General features: G+C 41.8%; 2 protein-coding genes across 2 annotated transcripts in view; both read right to left on the bottom strand.

Annotated features, from left to right (window-relative positions):
• Positions 1–3,673, bottom strand: part of LOC121541694 (nucleus accumbens-associated protein 2-like) — a 62,294-nt gene extending 58,621 nt beyond the window's left edge. Inside the window, exon 1 of the mRNA XM_041850937.2 lies at positions 3,524–3,673. The gene's annotated coding sequence lies outside the window, so the exon portion shown is untranslated. The remainder of the gene's footprint in view (positions 1–3,523) is intronic.
• Positions 3,674–9,081: 5,408 nt separating this feature from the next.
• Positions 9,082–12,382, bottom strand: LOC121541172 (transmembrane protein 250). Its single transcript, XM_041850152.1, has 2 exons — positions 12,081–12,382; positions 9,082–10,156 (listed from the first exon to the last, which is right to left on the bottom strand). Exon 2 carries the CDS (start codon positions 9,961–9,963, stop codon positions 9,544–9,546), a length of 420 nt encoding a protein of 139 aa, XP_041706086.1. The 5' UTR covers positions 9,964–10,156; positions 12,081–12,382; the 3' UTR covers positions 9,082–9,543.
• Between the last annotated feature and the right edge of the window lie 12,544 nt (positions 12,383–24,926).

Genomic DNA, 24,926 nt, shown 5'->3' with positions numbered 1-24,926 from the left:
TGGAGAATAAACATAGAGGAAGGTTACAATAAACCTAAACATTTCCTTTACAGTCGATCGCCCCTTATGATAATGAGTCCATACTGTTCGGTCAAGCATCTGATGAACGGTGAAGTCAGTTGAGCGAACCCTACAACCTCTCTCTCTCCCCATGTACATGTCTCTCAAAATGTGTGTGTGTGTCTCTCTTCTCACTGCCCCCCTTGGCCCCCCTGTGGAATGTTTTGTAGTGTGGGGCCTATGGAGGAAGGGCATCTGAGGACATGGCACACACAAATACAGCTGTTGAGCGCCATCACAGCGCTTGGCAGCCGTCCAACTCAAAGACGGTTGGCGGTGAAGGTCTTGGTTGAGAAAAAATTTATTAACAAAAAGCACACTCCTTCCATATACTGTATGTTGTGTTAAACATTGAAGATAAGAACTTGGCAGTACACCTCGTTGCCCTCACTGACTTCCCAGCAATAAAGCAACCACTAAGAAAAAAGGTGTCATTGTGTGAAGCACACTATATATACAAAAGTATGTGGACACCCCTTAAATTAGTGGATTCGGCTATTTCAGCTACACTTGTTGCTAACAGGTGTATACAATTTAGCACACAGCCATGCAATCTCCATAGACAAACATTGGCAGTAGAATGGCCTTACTGAAGAGCTCAGTGACTTTCAACGTGGCACCGTCATAGGATGCCACCTTTCCAACAAGTCAGTTCATCAAATTTCTGCCCTGCTAGAGCTACCCGGTCAACTGTAAGTGCTGTTATTGTGAAGTGGAAACGTCTAGGAGCAACAACGGCTCAGCCGCGAAGTGGTAGGCCACACAAGCTCACAGAACGGGACCGCCGAGTGCTGAAGCGCGTAGTGCGTAAAAATCGTCTGTCCTCAGTTGCAAAACTCACTACCGAGTTCCAAACTGCCTCTGGAAGCAAGAACTGTTCGTCGGGAGCTTCATGAAATGGGTTTCCATGGCTGAGCAGCCGCACACAAGCCTAAGATCACCATGCGCAATGCCAAGCGTCGGCTGGAGTGTTGTAAAGCTCATTGGACTCTGGAGCAATGAAACGCGTTCTCTGGAGTGATGAATCACGCTTTACCATCTGGCAGTCCGACGGTCGAATCTGGGTTTTGGCGGATGCCAGGAGAATGCTACCCACCCCAATGCATAGTGCCAACTGTAAAGTTTGGTGGAGGTGGAATAATGGTCTGGGGCTGTTTTCATGGTTCGAGCTAGGCCCCTTAGTTCCGGTGAAAGGAAATCTTAACGCTACAGCATACAATGACATTCTAGACGATTCTGTGCTTCTAACTTTGTGACAACAGTTTGGGGAAGGCCCTTTCCTGTTTCAGCATGACAATGCCCCCGTGCACAAAGTGACGTCCATACAGAAATGGTTTGTCGAGATCGGTGTGGAAGAACTTGACTGGCCTGCACAAAGCCCTGACCTCAACCCCTTCGAACACCTTTGGGATGAATTGGAACGCTGACTGTGAGCCAGGCCTAATCGCCCAACATCAGTGTCGTACCTCACTAATGCTTGTGGTTGAATGTAAGCAAGTCCTCACAGCAATGTTCCAACATCTAGTGGAAAGCCTTCCCAGAAGAGTGGAGGCTGTTATAGCAGCAAAGGGGGGACCAACTCCATATTAATGCCTATGATTTTGGAATGAGATGTTCGACGAGCAGGAGTCCACATACTTTTGGTAATGTAATGTATATAGGAAGGCAGGCAGCCAAGTACATGCCTACACACACAATGTGCCTATAGGTTTAGTTTGAGTCCATAAGCAGAGAGTTGGGAGTCGCTCTGTCTGTATATCTTCGTCTTGTTTGGTATGACAGCTCAGATGGATTTCACAGTGTTGAGAGCTGTGTGTTAAAGGCAAACCTGTAGACTTGGAGTGCTGGATGCCAGCCATGTTAGTTAAAGCTACACACACACACACACACACACACACACACACACACACACACACACAGGAGGCAAATGAGGCCAACCTCCAACTCGACACCATTCCACCTCATATAGATTAAAATAGAGGGGACATCTTGCAATGTACTGGTTTAACAGCTGTAAATCATCTCCAAACAATAACTAAACAACATAAAGTGTGTGTGTGGGAGAGAGAGAAAGAGTGTGAGAGAATGTGAGAGAGAGAGAGACAGAGAGAGAGAGTGTGAGAGAGTGTGTGAGCGAGAGAAAGCGAGAGAGCAGGAAATGAATAAATTGCCACAAGTCACATGTGAGGCGCAAACAGTACAGCAGGCATTGGTCACATGTCAGGGGCTTCAAGGGAAACAGACAGTGAGTGACATGCCAGTCAGACCCCATGTCATGGAGAAGCACTGATCCAATGTGTCACTGTCAGAGTGAATGGTTGTAAACCTGGGATTCTGCCAAAAGACACTGACTTTCTTTGACGATTTTGATAATTCTGTCATTTTTTGCCAACAAACAGCAAGGATGTAGCCTATTGAGATTCCATTGAATCAATAATGGACTATTATCTATTCACATTCACAAAGAAAATAATGTATGCTTATTCATGTGTCTCCATAGGCTAAGGCATGTAGGCTACATTCAAACATGTACAGACCCATTTAAGTATCAGACAGAATTACAAGAGGACATCTTAGTTAGATTATACCAAATTTATAAGCAATTCTCCACGCTGCATAGGCTACTTTATAGTCTACTCCTGAGGCTTCCGACTTAGATTTATTTTCTGTACACCATGACTTCACAAATTATGGTAGCACCGAGGACATGAAAATACTATGATATATAAGGTTGAAGCGTATATTATGCCACAAAATATTCCGTTCTGATAGCCGTGAGTCGCGTTGACCTAAGTTCACAGTATAGCCTCTCTCATTTGGATCCCATAACTTTAAGATCCACAGCTATGAATAGGCTACATGGTATGTAACATACTGTATATCTGGGGGTGTGGTTAGCTCGGTTACATGTGTGTTATAATGCCTATAGCCTACAAAGGGGTGGAGGGGTGGAGGGAGGAGGCGTTTTTGTTTTGGACATAACAGTGACTGATAAAAAAAAGTGGTCCCCAAAATGTTCATAAAGTTCATTGTCAAAGTAGCATTTCAAAGTTCATTGTCAAAGTAGCATTTATTTTCTAAACATCTGCGCAAATTCCTCTAGCATTATCAAAGTAGCATTTCTAAACATTGCGCAAATTCCTCTAGCAAAGCCTAGGCTGCTGGCGAGTTATATTTTTCGGGAATCCAGTTGCATTAAATCAATGTCATGGTTCTAACAAAACCACAAAATCTACGAAATTATTAGGCTATTCTACAATACTATAAAAAGTGAAATCGTTGTTGTAGTTTATGTCAATGTCGCTATGTCATCCGTGAATTACTATATCAAGCGATGGATATGAAAGATGAGCAGATTAAACCTAACCTACATACGAAGAAATAAAACATGGCAAAACCATATGCGTTATACAAACAAACACTATAGCCTACATATCAAACCACGATTAAGACAAATATTTACCCGATATGTCGCTCCTCCATAAAAGGGTGCTGTCAGTAGTCGGCACAGCTTTATTTCTTGAGATGTAAAGTTTCCAGGTTCCGTCTGTAGCATGGGCAGGCCCCGAGTTCACCTCGTTTGCTCGCTCGCTCTCCTATCTTGCCTGCACGCCCCCAGCGCTCTCGCTCTCTCTCTCTCTCTCGCTGCTCTCTCGCTCTCTCCAATATATCCCTGTGCAGGAAGTGAATGCCGCTCACATGGACGCTATATGAACTGTGCGCATAGCCACAGACTGACATCATTCTACAGTCGATACACTTTCATTAAAGACACAGACTCGGCGTTTAGAGAGGCTACTGTACAGTCTTTCAGATGTTATGTACTTTACTGTAAATACAAAAAACAGTAGCTATACTCGGCGGGTGGTACTGGCAAGAACAAATGCCATGGAGCGCTCTACGTTATGCACCTCGAAGTTATGACACCTTTACATGAACTCGATTCATATGACTGAATTCACCACAAAGTTAATTGTTTTACTGTACCGAAATCTCGCTAAATAGCAAGCACGCAACATATGGAGTGTGCACTCTGGAGTACATTTACATGCATGGTTACCTCACGTGGCCTATTAGTTGCATGATGCGCATGTGTGCAGCTCATAACTTTAGGGAACCAACTGCGGGCTAAATATTATGCCCTGAAGTCAACTGTCCCCTAACTACTGTATCCGTTTTACTGTAGTTAATCCATATACCACCCACTGTCAGAAAACAAAATGTATTTGCATTCACTGATATGTCTATCCATGACTATTTCCAGAAAATCTGATATTACATTTAATGTTTGTAGACCATGCCCTTAAACCTCAACTAACTGTGCATATTCATGACGCCAAAAGCAGCTGATCTTAACCATGTCTGACCAAATATTCATTTACATTGAATCATTTAGCAGACGCTCTTATCCAGAGGGATTTACAAATTGGTGCATTCACCTATTCCAACACATGATTAAACATATTATTTCAGTGTGTGCACATCAACAGAGGGTGCAGTGTAGACTATTACCACTGTTAATAAACACATGTACGGTCATTGGTAATGGTTAATAACCATAAGGTCCCCATCATTAATACTGTATACATGTTATAATGTATCCTAATGTATTTCCGTATACAACACAATTGTATGAGAAAAATCGAAATACCACAACACAATATGGAAATGTGTCTCTTGAATTCTATGAAACCATAAATTATCAGTCCACATACATTGCAAACAACTACAGCATATCAAGCTTCGCCACAGTATTTATTATATAACAGAGAATACATGGTAAAGAATGACCCAAATAAAAACACATGAAGCAGACTAAGATATATATATTTATATATATATACACATTTATTCATATGCTCTTCCCGAGCAGCTTTGGTAATATGAAAATGTTCAATACAATTCCCTGAATAACAGCAGCAACAGAAGAACAATAACATACCATGTCCATTTCACATGTACTTTTCCACATAAGCATTCTGAACAGTTTCGGACAGATTGAGATATTTTTCATATTAAAATGGCAGCATTTTACATCCATAATAGAAGTAGACCCCTCACTGCATTGCCATGAGTGTTAATGAGGGTCAATGTTTGTCACTAGTTACCACAGCCACAAAGTCAAAATGGCTGTATAATAAAAATACATGAAAATAAAAATGAGCTTTTTGGCCTTCATTTAAGGTTAGGGTTAGGCAAAAGGTTATCAGTGTGGTTAAGGTTTAAAATCAGATTCTAAGAATATAAATTGTAGAAATAGGCAGGGTTTAGCCATAATTTTGACTTTGTGGGTGTGGTAACTAGTGACGACCAGGTTCAATGGAGGGTCAACTCACCTGGCATCCATCAACTCAGGGAATGAACTAGACTTGAACTGTTGGTGAAAATAACTTGCAACTCTCATTTCATACAAGGTGAATTCTTTACATTCCTCAACTGAACTGATTTGGAATTAACCCCAACCATACTTGGTAGGCCGTCATTGTAAATAAGAATTTGTTCTTAACTGACTTGCCTAATTAAATAAAGGTTGAATAAAATTAAAATAAAAAAACCCAACCCTACTTGCCATAGGCCTACTATACATGTCTATCTATTGCATTGTACAGCTACAGTGCCTTCAGAAAGAATTCACACCCCTTTACTTGTTCTACATTTTTTTGAGTTACAGCCTGAATTTAAAATGGATTCAATTGTGAATTTTGTCACTGGTCTACACACCATACCCCATAACGTCAAAGTGGAATTATGTTTTTTGACATTTTTACAAATTAATCAAAAATGAAAAGCTGAAATGTCTTGAGTCAATAAGTATCCATCCCCTTTGTTATGGCAAGCCTAAATACACTGAGTTTACAAAACATTAAGAACACCTGCTCTATCCATGACATAGACTGACCAGGTGAAAGCTATGATCCCTTATTGATGTCACTTGTTAAATCCACTTCAATCAGTGTAGATGAAGGGTAGGAGACAGGTTAAATGATTTTTAAGCATTGAGACAATTGAAACATGGATTGTGTACGTGTGCCATTCAGAGAGTGTATTGGCAAGACAAAATATTTAAAGTGCCTCTGAAAGGGTAGTAGGTGCCACGCGCACTGGTTTGTGTCAAGAACTGCAACGTTGCTGGATTTTTCAAGCTCAACAGTTTCCTGTGTGTATCAAGAATGGCCCTCCACCCAAAGGCCATTCAGCCAACTTGACACAACTGTGGGAAGCATTGGAGTCAACATGGGCCAGCATCCCTGCGGAAAGCTTGAAACCTTGTAGAGTCCATGCCCCAACGAATTGAGGCTGTTCTTAGGGCAAAAGGAGGGGGTTGAAACTCAATATTAGAAAGGTGTTCCTAATGTTTGGTATACTCAGTGTAAGTTCAGGAGTAAACAATTGCTTAACAAGTCACACAATTTGCGTGGACTCTGTGTACAATAATAGTGTTCAACATTATTATTACAATTATCTGTAAGGTCCCTCAGTCGAGCAGTGAATTTCAAACACAGATTCCACCACAAAGACCAGGGAAGTTTTCCAATGCCTCGCAAAGAAGGGCACCTATTGGTAGATGGGTACAAATAACAAAAGCAGACATTGAATATCCCTTTGAGCATGGGAAAGTTATTACACTTTGGATGGTGTATCAACACACACAGTCACTACAAAGCTACAGGCGTCCTTCCTAACTCAGTTGCCGGAGAGGAAGGAAACCGCTCTGGGAATTCACCATGAGGCAAATGGTGACTTAAAAATAGTTACAGAGTTTAATGGCTGTAATAGGAGAAAACTGAGGATGGATCAACAACATTGTAGTTACTCCACAATAGTAACCTAATTGACTGAGTGAAAAGAAGGAACCCTGTAAAGAATACAAATATTCTAAAACATGTATCCTGGTTGCAACAAGGCACAAAAGTAATACTGCAAAAAATGCGGCAAAGTAATTAACTTTTTGTCCTGATTTATGTTTGGGGCAAATCCAATACAACACATTACTGAATACCACTCGCCATATTTTCAAGCATAGTGGTGGCTGCATCATGTTATGGGTATGCTTGTAATCGTTAAGGACAGGGGAGTTTTTCAGGGTAAAAAAGAAACGGAATGGAGCTAAGCACAGGCAAAATCCTAGAGGAAAATCTAGTTCAGTCTGCTTTCCATCAGACACAGGGATATTAATTCACCTTTCAGCAGAACAATAACCTAAAACACAAGTCCAAATATACACTGCAGTTGCTTACCAAGAAGACAGTGAATGTTCCTGAGTGTCCGAGTTACAGTTGACTTAGCTCAGCTGGTAGAGCACGGCGCTTGTAACGCCAAGGTAGTGGGTTCGATCCCCAGGACCACCCATACACAAAAATGTATGCACGCATGACTGTAAGTCGCTTTGGATAAAAGCGTCTGATAAATGGCATATTATTATTATTACTTGAAAATCAATTACCTGAAAATGGTTGTCTAGCCATGATCACCAACATCTTGACAGAGCTTGAAGAATTTTGAAAAGAATAATGGGCAAATGTTGCACAATCCAGGTAAGGAAATCTCTTAAGAGACTTACCCAGAAAGACTCACAGCTGTAATCACTGCCAAATGTGCTTCAACAAAGTATTGAGTTAGGGGTGTGAATACTTACGTAAATGAGATATTTCTTTATTTCATTTTCCATAAATTAGCAAACATTTTAAAAAACATGTTTTCACTTTGTCATTATGGGGTATTGTGTGTAGATGGGTGAGAATTATTTTTATTTAATCCATTTTGAATTCAGGCTGTAACACAACAAAATGTGGAATAAGTTAAGTGGTATGAAGACTTTCTGAAGGCACTGTATGTCAAAAATGCAATCCTTCCATCCTTTCAGTTTTAACAGGACATACAAACTAGGCTAACAAATCTGAGTGGCCCAGAGTATGAGGCATATGATGTGTAGTCCCCTGTAGCTCAGTTGGTAGAGCATGGCGCTTGCAACGCCAGGGTTGTGGGTTCGTTTTCCACGGGGGGCCAGTATGAAAATGTATGCACTCACTAACTGTAAGTTGCTCTGGATAAGAGTGTCTGCTAAATGACTAAAACATTTAATGTGTTGATCCTAGAACAATACAGGGTTGTGATGCTTACCCACTTCGGCCCAATGCCAGTCCTCAGCCACATCGCCATTTTAATTGGTCAAAGTAGTCAACTGGGTGGGGTTTCCTATGGGTTGTAGCCTCACTGGCGCTGCCCATGCTGTCACAGATGCTATAATGGCACAGATATTAAGATGAGTCCTCCATCTCTGTGCTCCATCCAACGACTGGGGCCGAGTGCCAAATCTTTGTAATGGTTTTCTTGCCTCCTTCCCTTAGTATTGAGCACTGATCTGAAACAGACTGATTAGAAAGTAGCATGGTGGAAACTTGTCTTGCGCACTGTTTACTGATTAAGTACTGAAACAGAGGCTGTGACTATAACTAGGGCCCAGACATTTTCCTGGCCAGGGCCTCGGCTTGCAGAAAAGGGAACAAGGAAAGGAGGAGAATTTAGGAGAAATTGATCATGATTTCAGTAGTTAAAATGAACAGTGAGAAAGTTATTGGCAGATGGTGAGTGAAAACTACAGGCTTTACACATGACCACACTGATAGATAAACGTTCTGAATAGGTTCTCATCCTATCATTACAGCCTTTCCTATCCTTATCAGATCAGTCCTAGTGTAGGGAAGGAGATGAGTAAAGGAGACCATTGGGACACAGCCACAGCCATTGTTTTGGTTGGCAGAGACGGAGGTGTCTGGCTGTGATTGGCTATTGTTTTCTGAGGGAGGCCGAACAGAGTGTTCTCTCTACGAGAGGGATTCTGAAACCATGTGAGGGACTAAATGAACACTTCACCCAAAGCCAGTCACTGTACCTAACTCGCACTGTTACAGACTCGATGACACAGCTCAAGCAGCAGGCTATGCCCATGTCGGATATTATTGGCATCAATCACACACAATCTGCACATACACACACTGATCCATATACTTTACAGCACGATACAGTTGCTTTTTTTAATCAAGAGGATGTATAAAATAATAATGTTACAAAAAGAATGTCGGTCACCTAGGGAATTGATTCCAACACCAATACGAACGTATCCTTTATGTTTAGAATTAAACATTTTGCGTCATTTGTTTTCTCCAGTCAAACAGAAGATAGCATGTTTTTTCCTTCTAGGGTCTTGAGAGGCATCCCACCCCTCATGGTCCAAACTAAAGTAAGGCTTGTTATTACAGAAGTCTTAGTGTTAGAGTAAGTATGCATCAGCCTTTTGCAGGCAAATAGCACCAAAGAGTGTCACTATATATTCTGTCCGCCTTCTATTCCTGGTCATCCTTACGCCTTCATTGCAGCTACTGCTGTGTGGTAGTGTTTTGGTACAAAATGGCTGCTGTGCATTAGGTAGAGGTCTGAAATTGGTATATAACAGTGATCCATGGTCACTGTTGTCACCAGAAGCTACATGTCCACAAACACCATGAAGCACCAGCCCAGGCCTCCCACCAGGAACATTGTAACCTGCATACTGTAGATAAACAGGTTGTTGAGCACCCCGAAGTCAAGGCGCCGGTGTCCTAGCAACAGCAGGATGACGGACAGCTTGTACTGCAGCCGCAGGAAGACGCGGGCGCTCACGTACTGCAGGCAGAATAGAGCGGACAGCGCCACCCAGAGGAGGGAGGTCAGAAGGCTGCAGCCGAAGTAGAGCAGGAAGCGCAGGAAGCCGTACATGCAGCGTGAGCGCAGATACAGGTCAAAGTTGTTGTACTTGGTGCGCACAAGCTGGGTGGTGCGTGCAGGCCCACAGGCCGAGTGCATGCAGGTGGTGTGGGGACCATGGAAGCTGCGCACCCGCCGAGGGATGGGGATCACAGGCATGAGGGGGAGAATTGAGTCCCAGGCTTCTGTGGGGAGTCCCAGCAACAGGCCTTGTCCTCTGCTTCAGGGGTGGTGGGGGTTAGCATCATTGACTGGCTTAGAGCTTAACACAGAACCCCAGGCATGGAATGTAGACCTCTGATTAGGTCTGTTTGGAGTCTGTCGCTACAGGCATCCAAAAGGCAACAAGGCTCTGTAAAGAGGGCACAACACATTTGTTACATTACTGTGTTACACACCCAAATAAATATGGACATTGCAATGAGCGCTCCCTCTCTCTCACACACCCACTATGATAGCAGTGTGACATTAGGACAGCCTTGATTGTAAAAGCTGTAAATCATGGTCTATGCTGCCTATGTACAGTGGGGAAAAAAAGTATTTAGTCAGCCACCAATTGTGCAAGTTCTCCCACTTAAAAAGATGAGAGAGGCCTGTAATTTTCATCATAGGTACACGTCAACTATGACAGACAAAATGAGAAAAGAAATTCCAGAAAATCACATTGTAGGATTTTTAATGAATTTATTTGCAAATTATGGTGGAAAATAAGTATTTGGTCAATAACAAAAACGTTTCTCAATACTTTGTTATATACCCTTTGTTGGCAATGACACAGGTCAAACGTTTTCTGTAAGTCTTCACAAGGTTTTCACACACTGTTGCTGGTATTTTGGCCCATTCCTCCATGCAGATCTCCTCTAGAGCAGTGATGTTTTGGGGCTGTCGCTGGGCAACACGGATTTTCAACTCCCTCCAAAGATTTTCTATGTGGTTGAGATCTGGAGACTGGCTAGGCCACTCCAGGACCTTGAAATGCTTCTTACGAAGCCACTCCTTCGTTGCCCGGGCGGTGTGTTTGGGATCATTGTCATGCTGAAAGACCCAGCCACGTTTCATCTTCAATGCCCTTGCTGATGGAAGGAGGTTTTCACTCAAAATCTCACGATACATGGCCCCATTCATTCTTTCCTTTACACGGATCAGTCGTCCTGGTCCGTTTGCAGAAAAAAACAGCCCCAAAGCATGATGTTTCCACCCCCATGCTTCACAGTAGGTATGGTGTTCTTTGGATGCAACTCAGCATTCTTTGTCCTCCAAACACGACGAGTTGAGTTTTTACCAAAAAGTTATATTTTGGTTTCATCTGACCATATGACATTCTCCCAATCCTCTTCTGGATCATCCAAATGCACTCTAGCAAACTTCAGACGGGCCTGGACATGTACTGGCTTAAGCAGGGGGACACAGCAGGATTTGAGTCCCTGGCGGCGTAGTGTGTTACTGATGGTAGGCTTTGTTACTTTGGTCACAGCTCTCTGCAGGTCATTCACTAGGTCCCCCCGTGTGGTTCTGGGATTTTTGCTCACCGTTCTTGTGATCATTTTGACCCCACGGGGTGAGATCTTGCGTGGAGCCCCAGATCGAGGGAGATTATCAGTGGTGTTGTATGTCTTCCATTTCCTAATAATTGCTCCCACAGTTGATTTCTTAAAACCAAGCTGCTTACCTATTGCAGATTCAGTCTTCCCAGCCTGGTGCAGGTCTACAATTTTGTTTCTGGTGTCCTTTGACAGCTCTTTGGTCTTGGCCATAGTGGAGTTTGGAGTGTGACTGTTTGAGGTTGTGGACAGGTGTATTTTATACTGATAACAAGTTCAAACAGGTGCCATTAATACAGGAAACGAGGGGAGGACAGAGGAGCCTCTTAAAGAAGAAGTTACAGGTCTGTGAGAGCCAGAAACCTTGCTTGTTTGTAGGTGACCAAATACTTATTTTCCACCATAATTTGCAAATAAATTCATTAAAAATCCTACAACGTGATTTTCTGGATTTTTTTTCCTCAATTTGTCTGTCATAGTTGACGTGTACCTATGATGAAAATTACAGGCATCTCTCATCTTTTTAAGTGGGAGAACTTGCACAATTGGTGGCTGACTAAATACTTTTTTTCCCCACTGTATATTGAAAATATGATGCACATTCTCAAATATATTTTAAAATCTCTATTATGGATGTAGCCTGTGCCAATAGACTTGACCACTTGGAAACGTCGTTTGACATTACAATATGTATCTTATTTTTAAAGCCATTTATCATGTTGAAATTGTACATACCGTTCGTTTAGAAAATGAAGGATTTCGAGTTCTTGAAAGATGCCTTGCACAATGAATTCTGAGCATTCGATTCGATGCTCAAACATGAGTTCCTCGTACCATGTTATAACTCGTCGCATAAAGACCTTTCAAAAAAGCAACAAACAGTAATTACAGCCCTCTGATACATAATTCTATTGATATAGATGGCTAGGCTTCCTACAATGTAACTCAACAGGGGCGGTAGTGTTGCTCCGACAACCGGTCAATACGTCCCGTCGTAAAATGTTTCAGTCATTCTTCTCCTCCTCTTCCTCTTCCTCCTCCTCCTCGTCTTCTTCTTCTTCTTCTTCAGTGGGGTTAATCGGCGGTTGGCATCCAACGTTATGATGCATTACTGCCACCTACTGTACTGGAGTGTGGGCCAGCGACAGGGAGAAACTAAATCCTACCTGCCAGCCGTTGCTCTTAAATAAAAATAAAAATAATTTGTAATTCTTCTCAAGACAACATCTGAAATTAAATTTTTGACAGTATTAAAACTGTATTTGGTTCTCTTTTTTGCTACGGGGGTGATAGAGATTGTTATTGTGAGAAAAGGGGCTTGCCAGGCTACCTCCCCAAAGTCCAAGTTGCATAGAGGCTAATGATTTTCGTGAATGTGTGAAAACAGTGAAAAACTCTTCAGTATCAATGTCAGTCAAGCCAAACTGCAATATGGTTTAGAAATGAAAAAAGTATTGGAGAGAGTTTAGCGATAGAATACATGGCCACCTCATGTCATATCCTCAGAGAACAGAGATCACCCTCAATCTTTCATTGTAATGTTGGGAGACAGTGAACTGATAGTTTCACCCTAACACAAAAGGCCTAACCTTAGGTTTAGCCATTGCCTGCCCACTGCAGTCATTCCTAAAACATGTTGACCTAGTAAGTGTGTTTTGAAACCTTTAGATTAATTCAAATGTATATCTAAATATGTTTGATAAAGTACACTTTAAAGTTTAAAGGTCCAATGCAGCCGTTGTCTTAAATCTCAATATCAAATCATTTCTGGGTAACAACTACGTACCTTACTGTGATTGTTTTCCAATCAAAATGGTCAAAAATAAACAAAAATAGCTTCTTAGCAAAGAGCAATTTCTAAAGCAAGAATTTTGCTAGGATTGTCTGGGAGTGGTCTGAGTACGGAGAGGGAAACTGAAAACGATCTGTTATTGGCAGAGAGTTTTCGAACTCTCTTTCTTATTGGTCTATTAACTAACGTACCACCTGGTGATGTCACCAGGCAGGCCAAAACTCCATCCCACCACAACAGGCTGAAATTTCAAGAAGTATTTTCAAACAGCTCTTACACTAAAAGGACATTATCATCATTTGTACAATTTCACAGTATTATTCCAACCTCATAGTGTGGAAATATAATATATAAAACACAGGAAAATCAAATTTTTGACTGCACTGGGCCTTTAACTCATAAATTCATGAAACATAGTTCCTTTAGTCATAGTTTGTTCCTCGACAGTGGTACGAGTGGTAGGCTAGCCATAAACTTTACATAGCCATAAGATCCTCAAAGACTATAATGTATATAAATAATAAACTTGGGAAGCATTTCACTTTCTGACATCATTAGGTCATGCACTTTTGGCCGTGGTGCCGTGCCATCCCCTGAAGAGGGGCGCATGTCACCCCTGTAAACTGGCTCTAACTTTTCCAGCAGATCAAGCAATCTTCATTCGGCATATTTACGAGGTGGCCGAATGATTACATCCCGGCTATTTGTCGTCCGGCCAGACGGTCGGGGAGAGACAAGGCACACACAAATAAATCATAAACAGAGTCGTTTTTAAAAAGAGTTTATTACAGTCGTTAATAGTGGGCTGGATCACTTTGCACAGGATTTAAAGGTATATTATGCAAAACCTGAAAAACAAACCTTATAATACTTAATCAAACATGCATAAAGCTGTCGCCAGGGCTTAATAAATTCTCCCAATTACCTTGCATCCAGATTGTGATTGCTTTTACTAATTAAATCAACAGTGTAATAATTTGAGTGGTGGCTGAGGATGGATATCAGATTTGGAAACACAGAGATAAGGACTTCTGCGGAGAGCTCTGGTGATTACTATTAAAATGGGAGGGCATCTATTCCATCCATTACAGAATGCTTTATTACGCTACATGCCCAGTTGCCCACCAACTGAACTGCTTTGTAGGGAGAGCTCTACTAACCAAATTAGGTTGTCACAACATTGTCACATGGTAATGTCACAACTTATTTGCAACATTGTTATAACGTCATGCAGCCTATTAGTAGTAACAAAACCCTGTCAAACTCTACAAATGCAGCAAAGTGCCATGAAAGTTGTAAAAAAAGAGACCTAGAGCCTAAGTCTTGTAGTGATGGTACTGGCGATTAAAGGATGTTGATGGAGTGAAAGGAGGTAGTCGCAGCACCAGGGATCCAAGTTTAGACGTTGTTATTTTCTTGTAGGGATCCAAAGAGCAAAAGGGAAAAGTATTGCAGGAACTTTAGTACAAAAATATACACTAATTAATAAAAGTAAACTGATGGTTTAAATAATGACAACAATAACCCTGCGTAGGCCTACAATACACCTAGAAAGGCTGCCTCACCAGTTGGTGAGCATTAAACGAGTAGCAACAGCTGTGCTGGATTGTGGTCGACATGGATGCTAGTTCTGATGGTATGGGTGGGGATGATGAAAGTCATGGACCTGGATGGTCTGTGGTGAAAAGGAAAAGTAAAAACAATTGCCCTGCTATAAGCACTGAGAACGTGAAGAGGGTGAAGGTAGTGAAAAACAAAAGTAATGATGTGTCGGAATGGAAAGTTGTAATCGTGTTTGACGCAACCACAGGGTCTCATCTACACCCTATTCGATTAACCAATGCCGTTAAGAAAGAGATATTGGAAGTCACATTAGCCCGGTTCATTGGTAATGGTAGACTGTTAATATTATGTGCTGACCATGTTCAGCAAGGGAAGATTCTGAAAATGAAAACTCTCAATGGGAAGAAAATCACAAGTCATGTCCCTGGACCTTCAGCTAAGCTGAGGGGGGTCATTTCTGGGGTTCCACTATCTATGTCCATAGATTATATAAAATAAAATATAGAGGGGGGCATAGTGGTTGAAGCCAAAAGGCTGTTCAGTAAGAAAGAGGGGCAGAGAAGTGAAAGCCTGTCAGTATTATTCATGTTTGAGAAGGTTGTACCTAAGAAGGTACAGATGGGCTTCCTGGCTTTCACTGTTAGAGCGTTTGTCCCACCTCCATTAAGGTGTTTTAAATGCCAAAGAATGGGACATGAAGCGGTTCTGTGCAAAGGAAAGAAAAGAGAAAAGATGTACCAAGTGTGGAGGGGAACATGACTATGGTCAATGTGGGAACAATGTCAAGGTTAAATGTTGTAATTGTGGGGGGGAACACAGTGCAGCATTTGGTGGATGCCAGGTGCAGAAAGAGACTAGAGAGCCCCAAAATCACTCATAATGTATCTTATGCAGATGCTGCGAGGCAGATTGGTGGAACTGTTAGGCAGAATGATGGAGATAATAGGGTTACTCCTGGAATAAGTGGACCTACTGTAGGAAATGTTGCTTTTGTTGGTCCAGACACAGATACGAGACCTGCTCAGAAATCTTGCTCTCACAAATGTGTCGTTTCAAAGGACACTTTAATAGTTAATCAGATTGACTTTGGAACCTTCATTGGAAAGGTTATCAACCTGACTGCGTTTGGGGAAAGAAGAACTGCCAAGTTGAAGATCATTGTGGAAGCAGCAACATAGTTTTTAGGAGTAACAGATGTTACTGTCGCCATGATTGTTGATATGTTGGCTCCTAATAATACTAATGATGGAATGTCTCAGTATGATGATAATTAGAGTTATGGTTTTTGTTATCCTTCAGTGGAATGCCAACAGCCTTATTACTAATGGTCAGGAGTTTAAGAAATATGTAATAGATTTAGAGATCAAACCTGATGTGACATGTGTTCAAGAAACATGGCTTAGACCACATCTTGATTTTATTATTCCTGGTTATTGTTCAATCTGATCTGATAGATCATTTGGACAGGGTGGTGGTTGTGCCACGTTCATAAGAGAAGGTCTTGCATATCGCAATATAACTGTCCCATCTGAATATGAATGTGTGATGGTGGAAATCTACTGTGCAGGTAGTAATATTAAGTCAAAACATTTTTACAACCCTTGTCGTCAACTATCTGTAGCGATGTTTGACGAAATATCAGGAGAATTGGGCTCTAGAGAAATATGGTGCGGCGACTTTAATGCACATAATAGTTTATGGGGAAGCACACATACAGATGCTAATGGTACTATTGTGGAAGATATGATGGAAACAAGAGCATTAGTATGTCTTAACGATGGATGTGGTACAAGAGTTGATGTTGTTAGATGGGTTACATCCTGCCTGGACCTCACAATGGCTTCTTACTCTATTGCATCTATGTGTGAATGTAATGTAATGAATGATTCTATTGTTGGAAGTGATCATTTCCCTATCTTTTATACCATGAACTTTGTTGTTATTATTCCAGATTGGGTACCATTCAGAAGATGGTGCTTTCATATAGCAGACTGGGAAAAGTTTGGTGATCATTGCTTAAAGTCTGTTGGAGAGTTGTCTTTAGAGAGGCTGGTTGATGTATGTGCTGTCTCTGTGACCTATCTGATTTTGAGTGCTGCAAATGTATATGTACCAGTGAGTGAAGTGGGTGAGAAAAGGAAGGTGGTTCATTGGTGGACTGAAGAGTGCACTGTGGCTATTCGAGAAAGAAATATGGCTTACAGAGTGTTGCGTAGGAATATGACTCCCGAGAATCTAGTTGATTTCCAAAGGAAGAGAGCTTTAGTACGTAGGGTCATTAAGTCTGTCAAGAGAAATGCATGGAGACAGTTCTGCTCTACAATAGGCAGGTGTACTGAGCTGGGGGATGTATGGTCTATGTTGAAGAAGATGACCGGAAGAAGCAAGTCCACTCAAATTCCAGTTTTGGTTGTGGGTAAAAAAATTGCCTAACTGATTAAGAAAAGGCTGACTTGTTGGGGAAGACATTTTCTAGGGTACATAGTTGGGCTACTTTGGAGGAAGTATATAAGTAACGCAGGTGTGAGATTTTAAATGCTCATGTTAATGTGTATAAGAAAAGGGATACTGTTGACTCTTCTTTGGATGCTGATTTTACCATACATGAGATGCGTTCAGCCTTAATAGGCTGTGGATATACAGCCCCAGGACATGATCAGTTGTGCTATGTAATGTTTAAGCATCTACCCGATGAGGTCATCCATGTTCTCCTGGGATTATTTAATAAGATTTGGAGTGAGGGGGTTATTCCTTCTGGTTGGAAACGTGCAGTAATATTACCTTTTGTAAAGCCTGGTAAGGACCCTTCATGTGCTGATAGTTATAGACCAATAGCACTGACCTCTAATTTGTGTAAACTGATGGAAAAGATGATAGTCAATAGATTGTCATATTTCCTGGAACATAGAGGTTTATTGAGTCAATGTCAAAGTGGATTCCGTAAAGGTAGATCTACTTTGGATGCATTAGTAAAGGTGAGCAATGAAGTTGAAAAAAAGAAGTAATGGCTTCTGTCTTTTTTTTTTTTACATTGAAAAGGCTGATGACACTATGTGGAGAGAATACCAACTGATTAAGATGTAAAGACTTGGTATTGGTGGGAGATTATATAACTGGGGTTTGGCCTTCTTATTTAATCACTATTTTCGAGTTAAAATAGGATCCATTTTATCTGATGCCTATGGAGTTGACAATGGTATTCCTCAAGGCAGTGCTATCAGTCCTATTTTGTTCAACATTATGATTAACGATGTGTTTTCGAATGTAGGTAGTGGTATTGGGGCTTCCCTATATGCTGATGATGGAGCTATTTGGAAGAGGGAAAGGAATGTCTCATGTGATCAAATCTATGCAAAAAGCTATAGTGGATGTTGAAAGATGGTCGATTGACTAGGGTTTTAAATTGTCAGTGGCGAAGTGTTGTTGAATGTTCTTCTCGAAGAAGAAAGTTGCTGATAATATACAGTTGTTTCTGTATGGACAGCCTATGGGGAGTGTTTCTAAGCACAACTATTTGCGTCTATGGTTCAATGAGCGATATACAGTACCAGTCAAAAGTTTGGACACACCTACTCATCCAAGGGTTTTTCTTTATTTTTACTATTTTCTACATTGTAGAATAATAGTGAAGACATCAAAACTATGAAATAACACATATGGAATCATGTAGTAACCAAAAAAGTGTTAAACAAATGAAAATATATTTAATATTTTATATTCTTCAAAGTAGCCACCCTTTGCCTTGATGACAGCTTTGCACACTCTTGGCATTCTCTCAACCAGCTTCATGAGGTAGTCACCTGGTATGCATTTCAATTAACAGGTGTGCCTTCTTAAAAGTTAATTTGTGGAATTTCTTTCCTTCTTAATGCGTTTGAGCCAATCAGTTGTGTTGTGACAAGGTATGGTGGTATACAGAAGATAGCCCTATTTGGTAAAAGACCAAATCCATATTATGGCAAGAACAGCTCAAATAAGCAAAGAGATTACGTTAAGACATGAAGGTCAGTCAATACGGAACATTTCAAGAACTTTTAAAGTTTCTTCAAGTGCAGTCGCAAAAACCATCAAGCACTATGATGAAACTGGCTTTCATGAGGACCGCCACAGGAAAGGAAGACCCAGAGTTACCTCTGCTGCAGAGGTATTAGAGTAACCAGCTTCAGAAATTGCAGCCCAAATAAATGCTTCACAGAGTTCAAGTAACAGACACATCTCAACATCAACTGTTCAGAGGAGACTGTGTGAGTCAGGCCTTCATGGTCGAATTGCTGCAAAGAAACCACTACTAAAGGACACCAATAAGAAGAAGAGACTTGCTTGGGCCAAGAAACATGAGCAATGGACATTAGACCGGTAGAAATCTGTCCTTTGGTCTGATGAGTCCAAATTTGAGATTTTGGGTTCCAACTGCCGTGTCTTTGTGAGACGCAGAGGAGGTGAACAGATGATCTCTGCATGTGTGGTTCCCACCGCGAAGCATGGAGGAGGAGGTGGGATGGTGTGGGGGTGCTTTGCTGGTGACACTGTCAGTGATTTGTTTAGAATTCAAGGCACACTTAACCAGCATGGCTACCGCAGCATTCTGCAGCGATACGCCATCCCATCTGGTTTGCGCTTAGTGGGACTATCATTTGTTTTTCAACAGGACAATGACCCAACACACCTCCAGGCTGTGTAAGGGTTATTTGACCAAGAAGGAGCGTGATGGAGTGCAGCATCAGATCACCTGGCCTCCACAATCACCCGACCTCAACCCAATTGAGATGGTTTGGGATGAGTTGGACCGCAGAGTGAAGGAAAAGCAGCCAACAGGTGCTCAGCATATGTGGGAACTCCTTCAAGACTGTTGGAAAAGCATTCCAGGTGAAGCTGGTTGAGAGAATGCCAAGATTGTGCAAAGCTGTCATCAAGGCAAAAGGTGGCTACTTTGAAGAATCTCAAATACGAAATATATTTTGATTTGTTTAACACTTTTTGGTTACTACATGATTCCATATGTGTTATTTCATAGTTTTGATGTCTTCACTATTATTCTACAATGTAAAAAATAGTAAAAATAAAGAAAAACCCTTGAATGAGTAGGTGTGTCCAAACTTTTGACTGGTAGTGTATTTCCCCCAAAATATATGGGCGATTGGAAATGATGCAGACAATTACATTGATAGAAGCCACAAGCTATCTGCAATATTAGTCCCGTGACACTTGTGGGGGTTGTAGAGCCAAACCGTTCGGACGCTACAGATGTTTTCATGAAAATACTGATTTCTCATGGTCTGACAAACACACCTGAAGCTCGGCCACCTTCCACAGCAGATGCGGAAGGCCGACATGGGTGGATGCCGTGGATTGAGATACAGCCCATGCAAAAAAACATCTCTAGCTTAAATTGACAGATTTTGATAGGGATTTTTTAAATTATGTTACTTAGATTATAGACTCTTAAGGATTATGATAGACAATCTAAACAAATGTATGTATGTAAAACAGGAATACATATCAAGAGTTGATCATGCCCTTTGTATTTAATTAACTGTTTAATGAGATAAACTAAACAATGGTCAGTGCTATCCAGAATCCTTGGGACCTCCCTACCCTAAACCATAACACCTACTCTTACCCGGCTAACCCTAACCTTAACCCTAACCCTAACCTTAACCCGTACCTTAACCATTTTAAATTTCAACTTCAATGTGATAGGGATGTCCCAAGGACCACAAAACAATGCTGCAGGCGCTAACCCTTTGGCAGTTACCAATAAATGGATCAGCATTTGAGGGCTATGTGTTTCTCCACAAAGATATTTGATATGATCAGCCTGGTCTCGTAGACTAGATGTAACATTGTAAATGTAAATCCAGAACACTGAAATGTGTATTGGTCGCATACACATACAGTCGTGGTCAAAAGTTTTGAGAATAACACAAGTATTGGTCTTCACAAAGTTTGCTGCTTCAGTGTTTTTAGATATTTTTGTCAGATGTTACTATGGTATACTGAAGTATAATTACAAGCATTCCATAAGTGTCAAAGGCTTTTATTGACAATTACATTAAGTTTATGCAAAGAGTCAATACTTGCAGTGTTGACCCTTCTTTTTCAAGACCTCTGCAATCCACCCTGGCATGCTGTCAATTAACTTCTGGGCCACATCCTGACTGATGGCAGCCCATTCTTAATCAATGCTTGGAGTTTGTCAGAATTTGTGGGTTTTTGTTTGTCCACCCGACTCTTGAAGATTGACCACAAGTTCTCAGTGGGATTAAGGTCTGGTGAGTTTCCTGGCCATGGAACCAAAATGTTATGGCAAGGTGCTCCATCATGCTAGAAAAGGCTTTGTTCGTCACCAAACTGTTCTTGGGTGGTTGGGAGAAGTTGCTCTCGGAGGATGTGTTGGTACCATTCTTTATTCATGGCTGTGTTCTTAGGCAGAATTGTGAGTGAGCCCACTCCCTTGGCTGAGAAGCAACCCCACACATGAATGGTCTCAGGATGCTTTACTGTTGGCATGACACAGGACTGATGGTAGCGCTCACCTTGTCTTCTCCGGACAAGCTTTTTCCGGATGCCCCAAACAATCGGAAAGGGGATTCATCAGAGAAAATGACTTTACCCCAGTCCTCAGCAGTCCAATCCCTGTACCTTTTGCAGAATATCAGTCTGTCCCTGATGTTTTTCCTTGAGAGAAGTGGCTTCCTCGCTGCCCTTCTTGAAACCAGGCCATCCTCCAAAAGTCTTCGCCTCACTGTGCGTGCAGATGCACTCACACCTGCCTGCTGCCATTCCTGAGCAAGCTCTGCACTGGTGGTGCCCTGATCCCGCAGCTGAATCAACTTTAGGAGACGGTCCTGTCGCTTGCTGGACTTTCTTGGGCGCCCTGAAGCCTTCTTCACAACAACTTAACCTCTCTCCTTGAAGTTCTTGATGATCTGATAAATGGTTGATTTAGGTGCAAACTTACTAGCAGCAATATCCTTGCCTGTGAAGCCATTTTTTGTGCAAAGCAATGATGATGGCACATGTTTCCTTGCAGGTAACCATGGTTAACAGAGGAAGAACAATGATTTCAAGCACCACCCTCCTTTTAAAGCTTCCAGTCTGTTATTCTAACTCAATCAGCATGACAGAGTGATCTCCAGCCTTGTCCTTGTCAACACTCTCACCTGTGTTAACGAGAGAATCACTGACATGATGTCAGCTGGTCCTTTTGTGGCAGGGCTGAAATGCAGTGGAAATGTTTTTTGGGGAATGAGTTCATTTTCATGGCAAAGAGGGACTTTGCAATTAATTGCAATTCATCTGATCACTCTTCATGACATTCTGGAGTATATGCAAATTGCCATCATAAAAACTGAGGCAGCAGACTTTGTGAAAATTAATATTTGTGTCATTCTCAAAACTTTTGACCACGACTGTACACATGTTACGCTTGGTACGGTTACGTAAAAGACATAAGTTTTCCTATGATATGCTCATCCAGAGGCGCCGCTCCTAGTGGTCGGGGACTTTAATGCAGGGAAACTTAAATTAGTTTTACCTCATTTCTACCAGCATGTGCAACCAGAGGAAAAAAAACTCTAGACCACCTTTACTCCAAACACAGAGATGCGTACAAAGCTCTCTCTCGCCCTCCATTTGGCAAATCTGACCATAATTCTATCCTACTGATTCCTGCTTACAAGCAAAAACTAAAGCAGGAAGTACCAATGACTCGCTCAATACTTGCATACTATGTCACAATGTGCAGATATGTGCAACAACTCATTGCTTTCTCTCTCTCTCTCTACTGTGTGTGCGTCTTGCTAAATGTCACTCAAATGACGAGGGGCTGAATTTATTGGCTGAAACTCGACTCGCTAGGGGGCTGGCCCACATGTGGATAAAAAAGTGACTGCAGAAAACAGTCACTTTCAAACTAGGGATTTCACTCAATGTTGTTGCTAGCACTTGGTTAAGTTTACAATAAAAGATCAGATATACAGTACCAGTACCAAATTTGGACTCCAGACCAAAGGACAAATTTCCACCGGTCTAATGTCCATTGCTCGTGTTTCTTGGCCCAAGCAGGTCTCTTATTATTATTGGTGTCCTTTAGTAGTGGTTTCTTTGCAGCAATTCAACCATGAAGGCCTGATTCACACAGTCCCCTCTGAACAGTTGACGTTGAGATGTGTCTGTGACTTGAACTCTGTGAAGCATTTATTTGTGCTGCAATTTCTGAGGCTGGTAACTCTAATGAACTTATCCTCTGCAGCAGAGGTAACTCTGGGTCTACCATTCCTGTGGCGGTCCTCATGAGAGCCAGTTTCATGATAGCGCTTGATGGTTTTAGCGACTGCACTGCAAGTTCTTGAAATGTTCCGTATTGACTAACTTTTATGTCTTAAAGTAAAGATGGACTGTCGTTTCTCTTTGCTTATTTGAGCTGTTCTTGCCATAATATGGACTTGGTCTTTTACCAAATAGGGCTATCTTCTGTATACACCTCCCACCTTGTCGTAACACAACTGATTGCCTCAAACGCATTAAGAAGGAAATACATTTTATGAAGACACCTGTTAATTGAAATGCATTCCAGGTGACTACCTCATGAAGCTGGTTGAGAGAATGCCAAGGGTGTGCAAAGCTTTCATCAAGGCAAAGGGTGGCTATTTGAAGAATTTCAAATATAAAACATATTTTGATTTGTTTAACACTTTTTTGGTTACTACATGATTCCATATGTGTTATTTCATAGTTTTGATGTCTTCACTATTATTCTTCAATGTAGAAAATAGTAAAAATAAAGAAAAACCCTGCAATGAGTAGGTGTGTCCAAACTTTTGACTGGTACTGTAGGTCAACCTCAATGGCTGGGGTCTACCATACGGGTGTCATCCCAGTTATAATGAAACAATATATTTATAATTCATGTGTACGTTACCCATTATGACAACCTGAACCTCCTTGCGAGAGGATAAACCCACAAGTACAACACAGAGTACATGTAATATCTGCACAAGTACAATGTAATTACTAGATGTTACACAGGATTTAGCTACTTAAAATGAAGTGTATCTTGAGGGATACTTACTTGTAATTAATGTGTACAGTGCCTTCGGAAAGTATTCAGCCCCCTTGACTTTTTCCACATTTTGTTACGGTACAGCCTTATTCTAAAATTAATTAAATTGTTTTTTCCCCCTCATCAATCTACAAACAATACCCCATAATAACAAAGCAAAAACAGCCTTTTTAGAAATGTTTGCTATTTTATTAAAATTTTAAAACTGAAATATTACATTTGCATAAGTATTCAGACCGTTTACTCAGTACTTTGTTGAAGCACCTTTGGCAGCGATTACAGCATCGAGTCTTCTTCGGTATGACGCTACAAGCTTGGCACACTTGTATTTGTGGAGTTTCTCCCATTCTTCTCTGCAGATCCTTTCAAGCTCTGTCAGGTTGGATGGGGAGCGTTGCCGCATAGCTATTTTCAGGTCTCTCCAGAGATGTTCGATCGGGTAACAGTCCGGGCTCTGGCTGGGCCACTCAAGGACATTCAGAGACTTGTCCCGAAGCCACTCCTGCGCTGTCTTGGCTGTGTGCTTAGGGTTGTTCCCGGGGAAGGACTGCCCGCTCCATGATCTCGCCATCACGGTTGACAACTTCATTGTGTCCTCCTCCCAGAGTGCAAAGAACCTTGGCGTGACCCTGGACAACACCCTGTCGTTCTCCGCTAACATCAAAGCGGTGACCCGATCCTGCAGGTTCATGCTCTACAACATTCGCAGAGTACGAACCTACCTTACACAGAAAGCGGCACAGGTCCTAATCCAGGCACTTGTCATCTCCCGTCTGGATTACTGCAACTCGCTGTTGGCTGGGCTCCCTGCCTGTGCCATTAAATCCCTACAATTTATCCAGAACGCTGCAGCCCATCTGGTGTTCAACCTTCCCAAGTTCTCTCATGTCACCCCGCTCCTCCGCACTCTCCACTGGCTTCCAGTTGAAGCTCGCATCTACTACAAGACCATGGTGCTTGCCTACGGAGCTGTGAGGGGAACGGCACCTGCTTACCTTCAGGCTCTGATCAGACCCTACACCCAAACGAGGGCACTACGTTCATCCACCTCTGGCCTGCTAGCCCCCCTACCTCTACGGAAGCACAGTTCTCGCTCAGCCCAGTCAAAGCTATTCGCTGCTCTGGCACCCCAATGGTGGAACAAGCTCCCCCACGACGCCAG

This window comes from Coregonus clupeaformis, chromosome 27, assembly GCF_020615455.1.
Source record: "Coregonus clupeaformis isolate EN_2021a chromosome 27, ASM2061545v1, whole genome shotgun sequence".
In the NCBI taxonomy this organism is placed as follows: Eukaryota; Metazoa; Chordata; class Actinopteri; order Salmoniformes; family Salmonidae; genus Coregonus; species Coregonus clupeaformis.
The sequence above is the reverse complement of the archived record's forward strand: the minus strand, read 5'-3'. Positions and strand labels throughout refer to the sequence as shown.

Coding starts and splice junctions, on each gene's coding strand:
- LOC121541172 (XM_041850152.1), bottom strand. CDS start 9,963: ATGCCTGTGATCCCCATCCCTCGGCGGGTGCGCAGCTTCCATGGTCCC.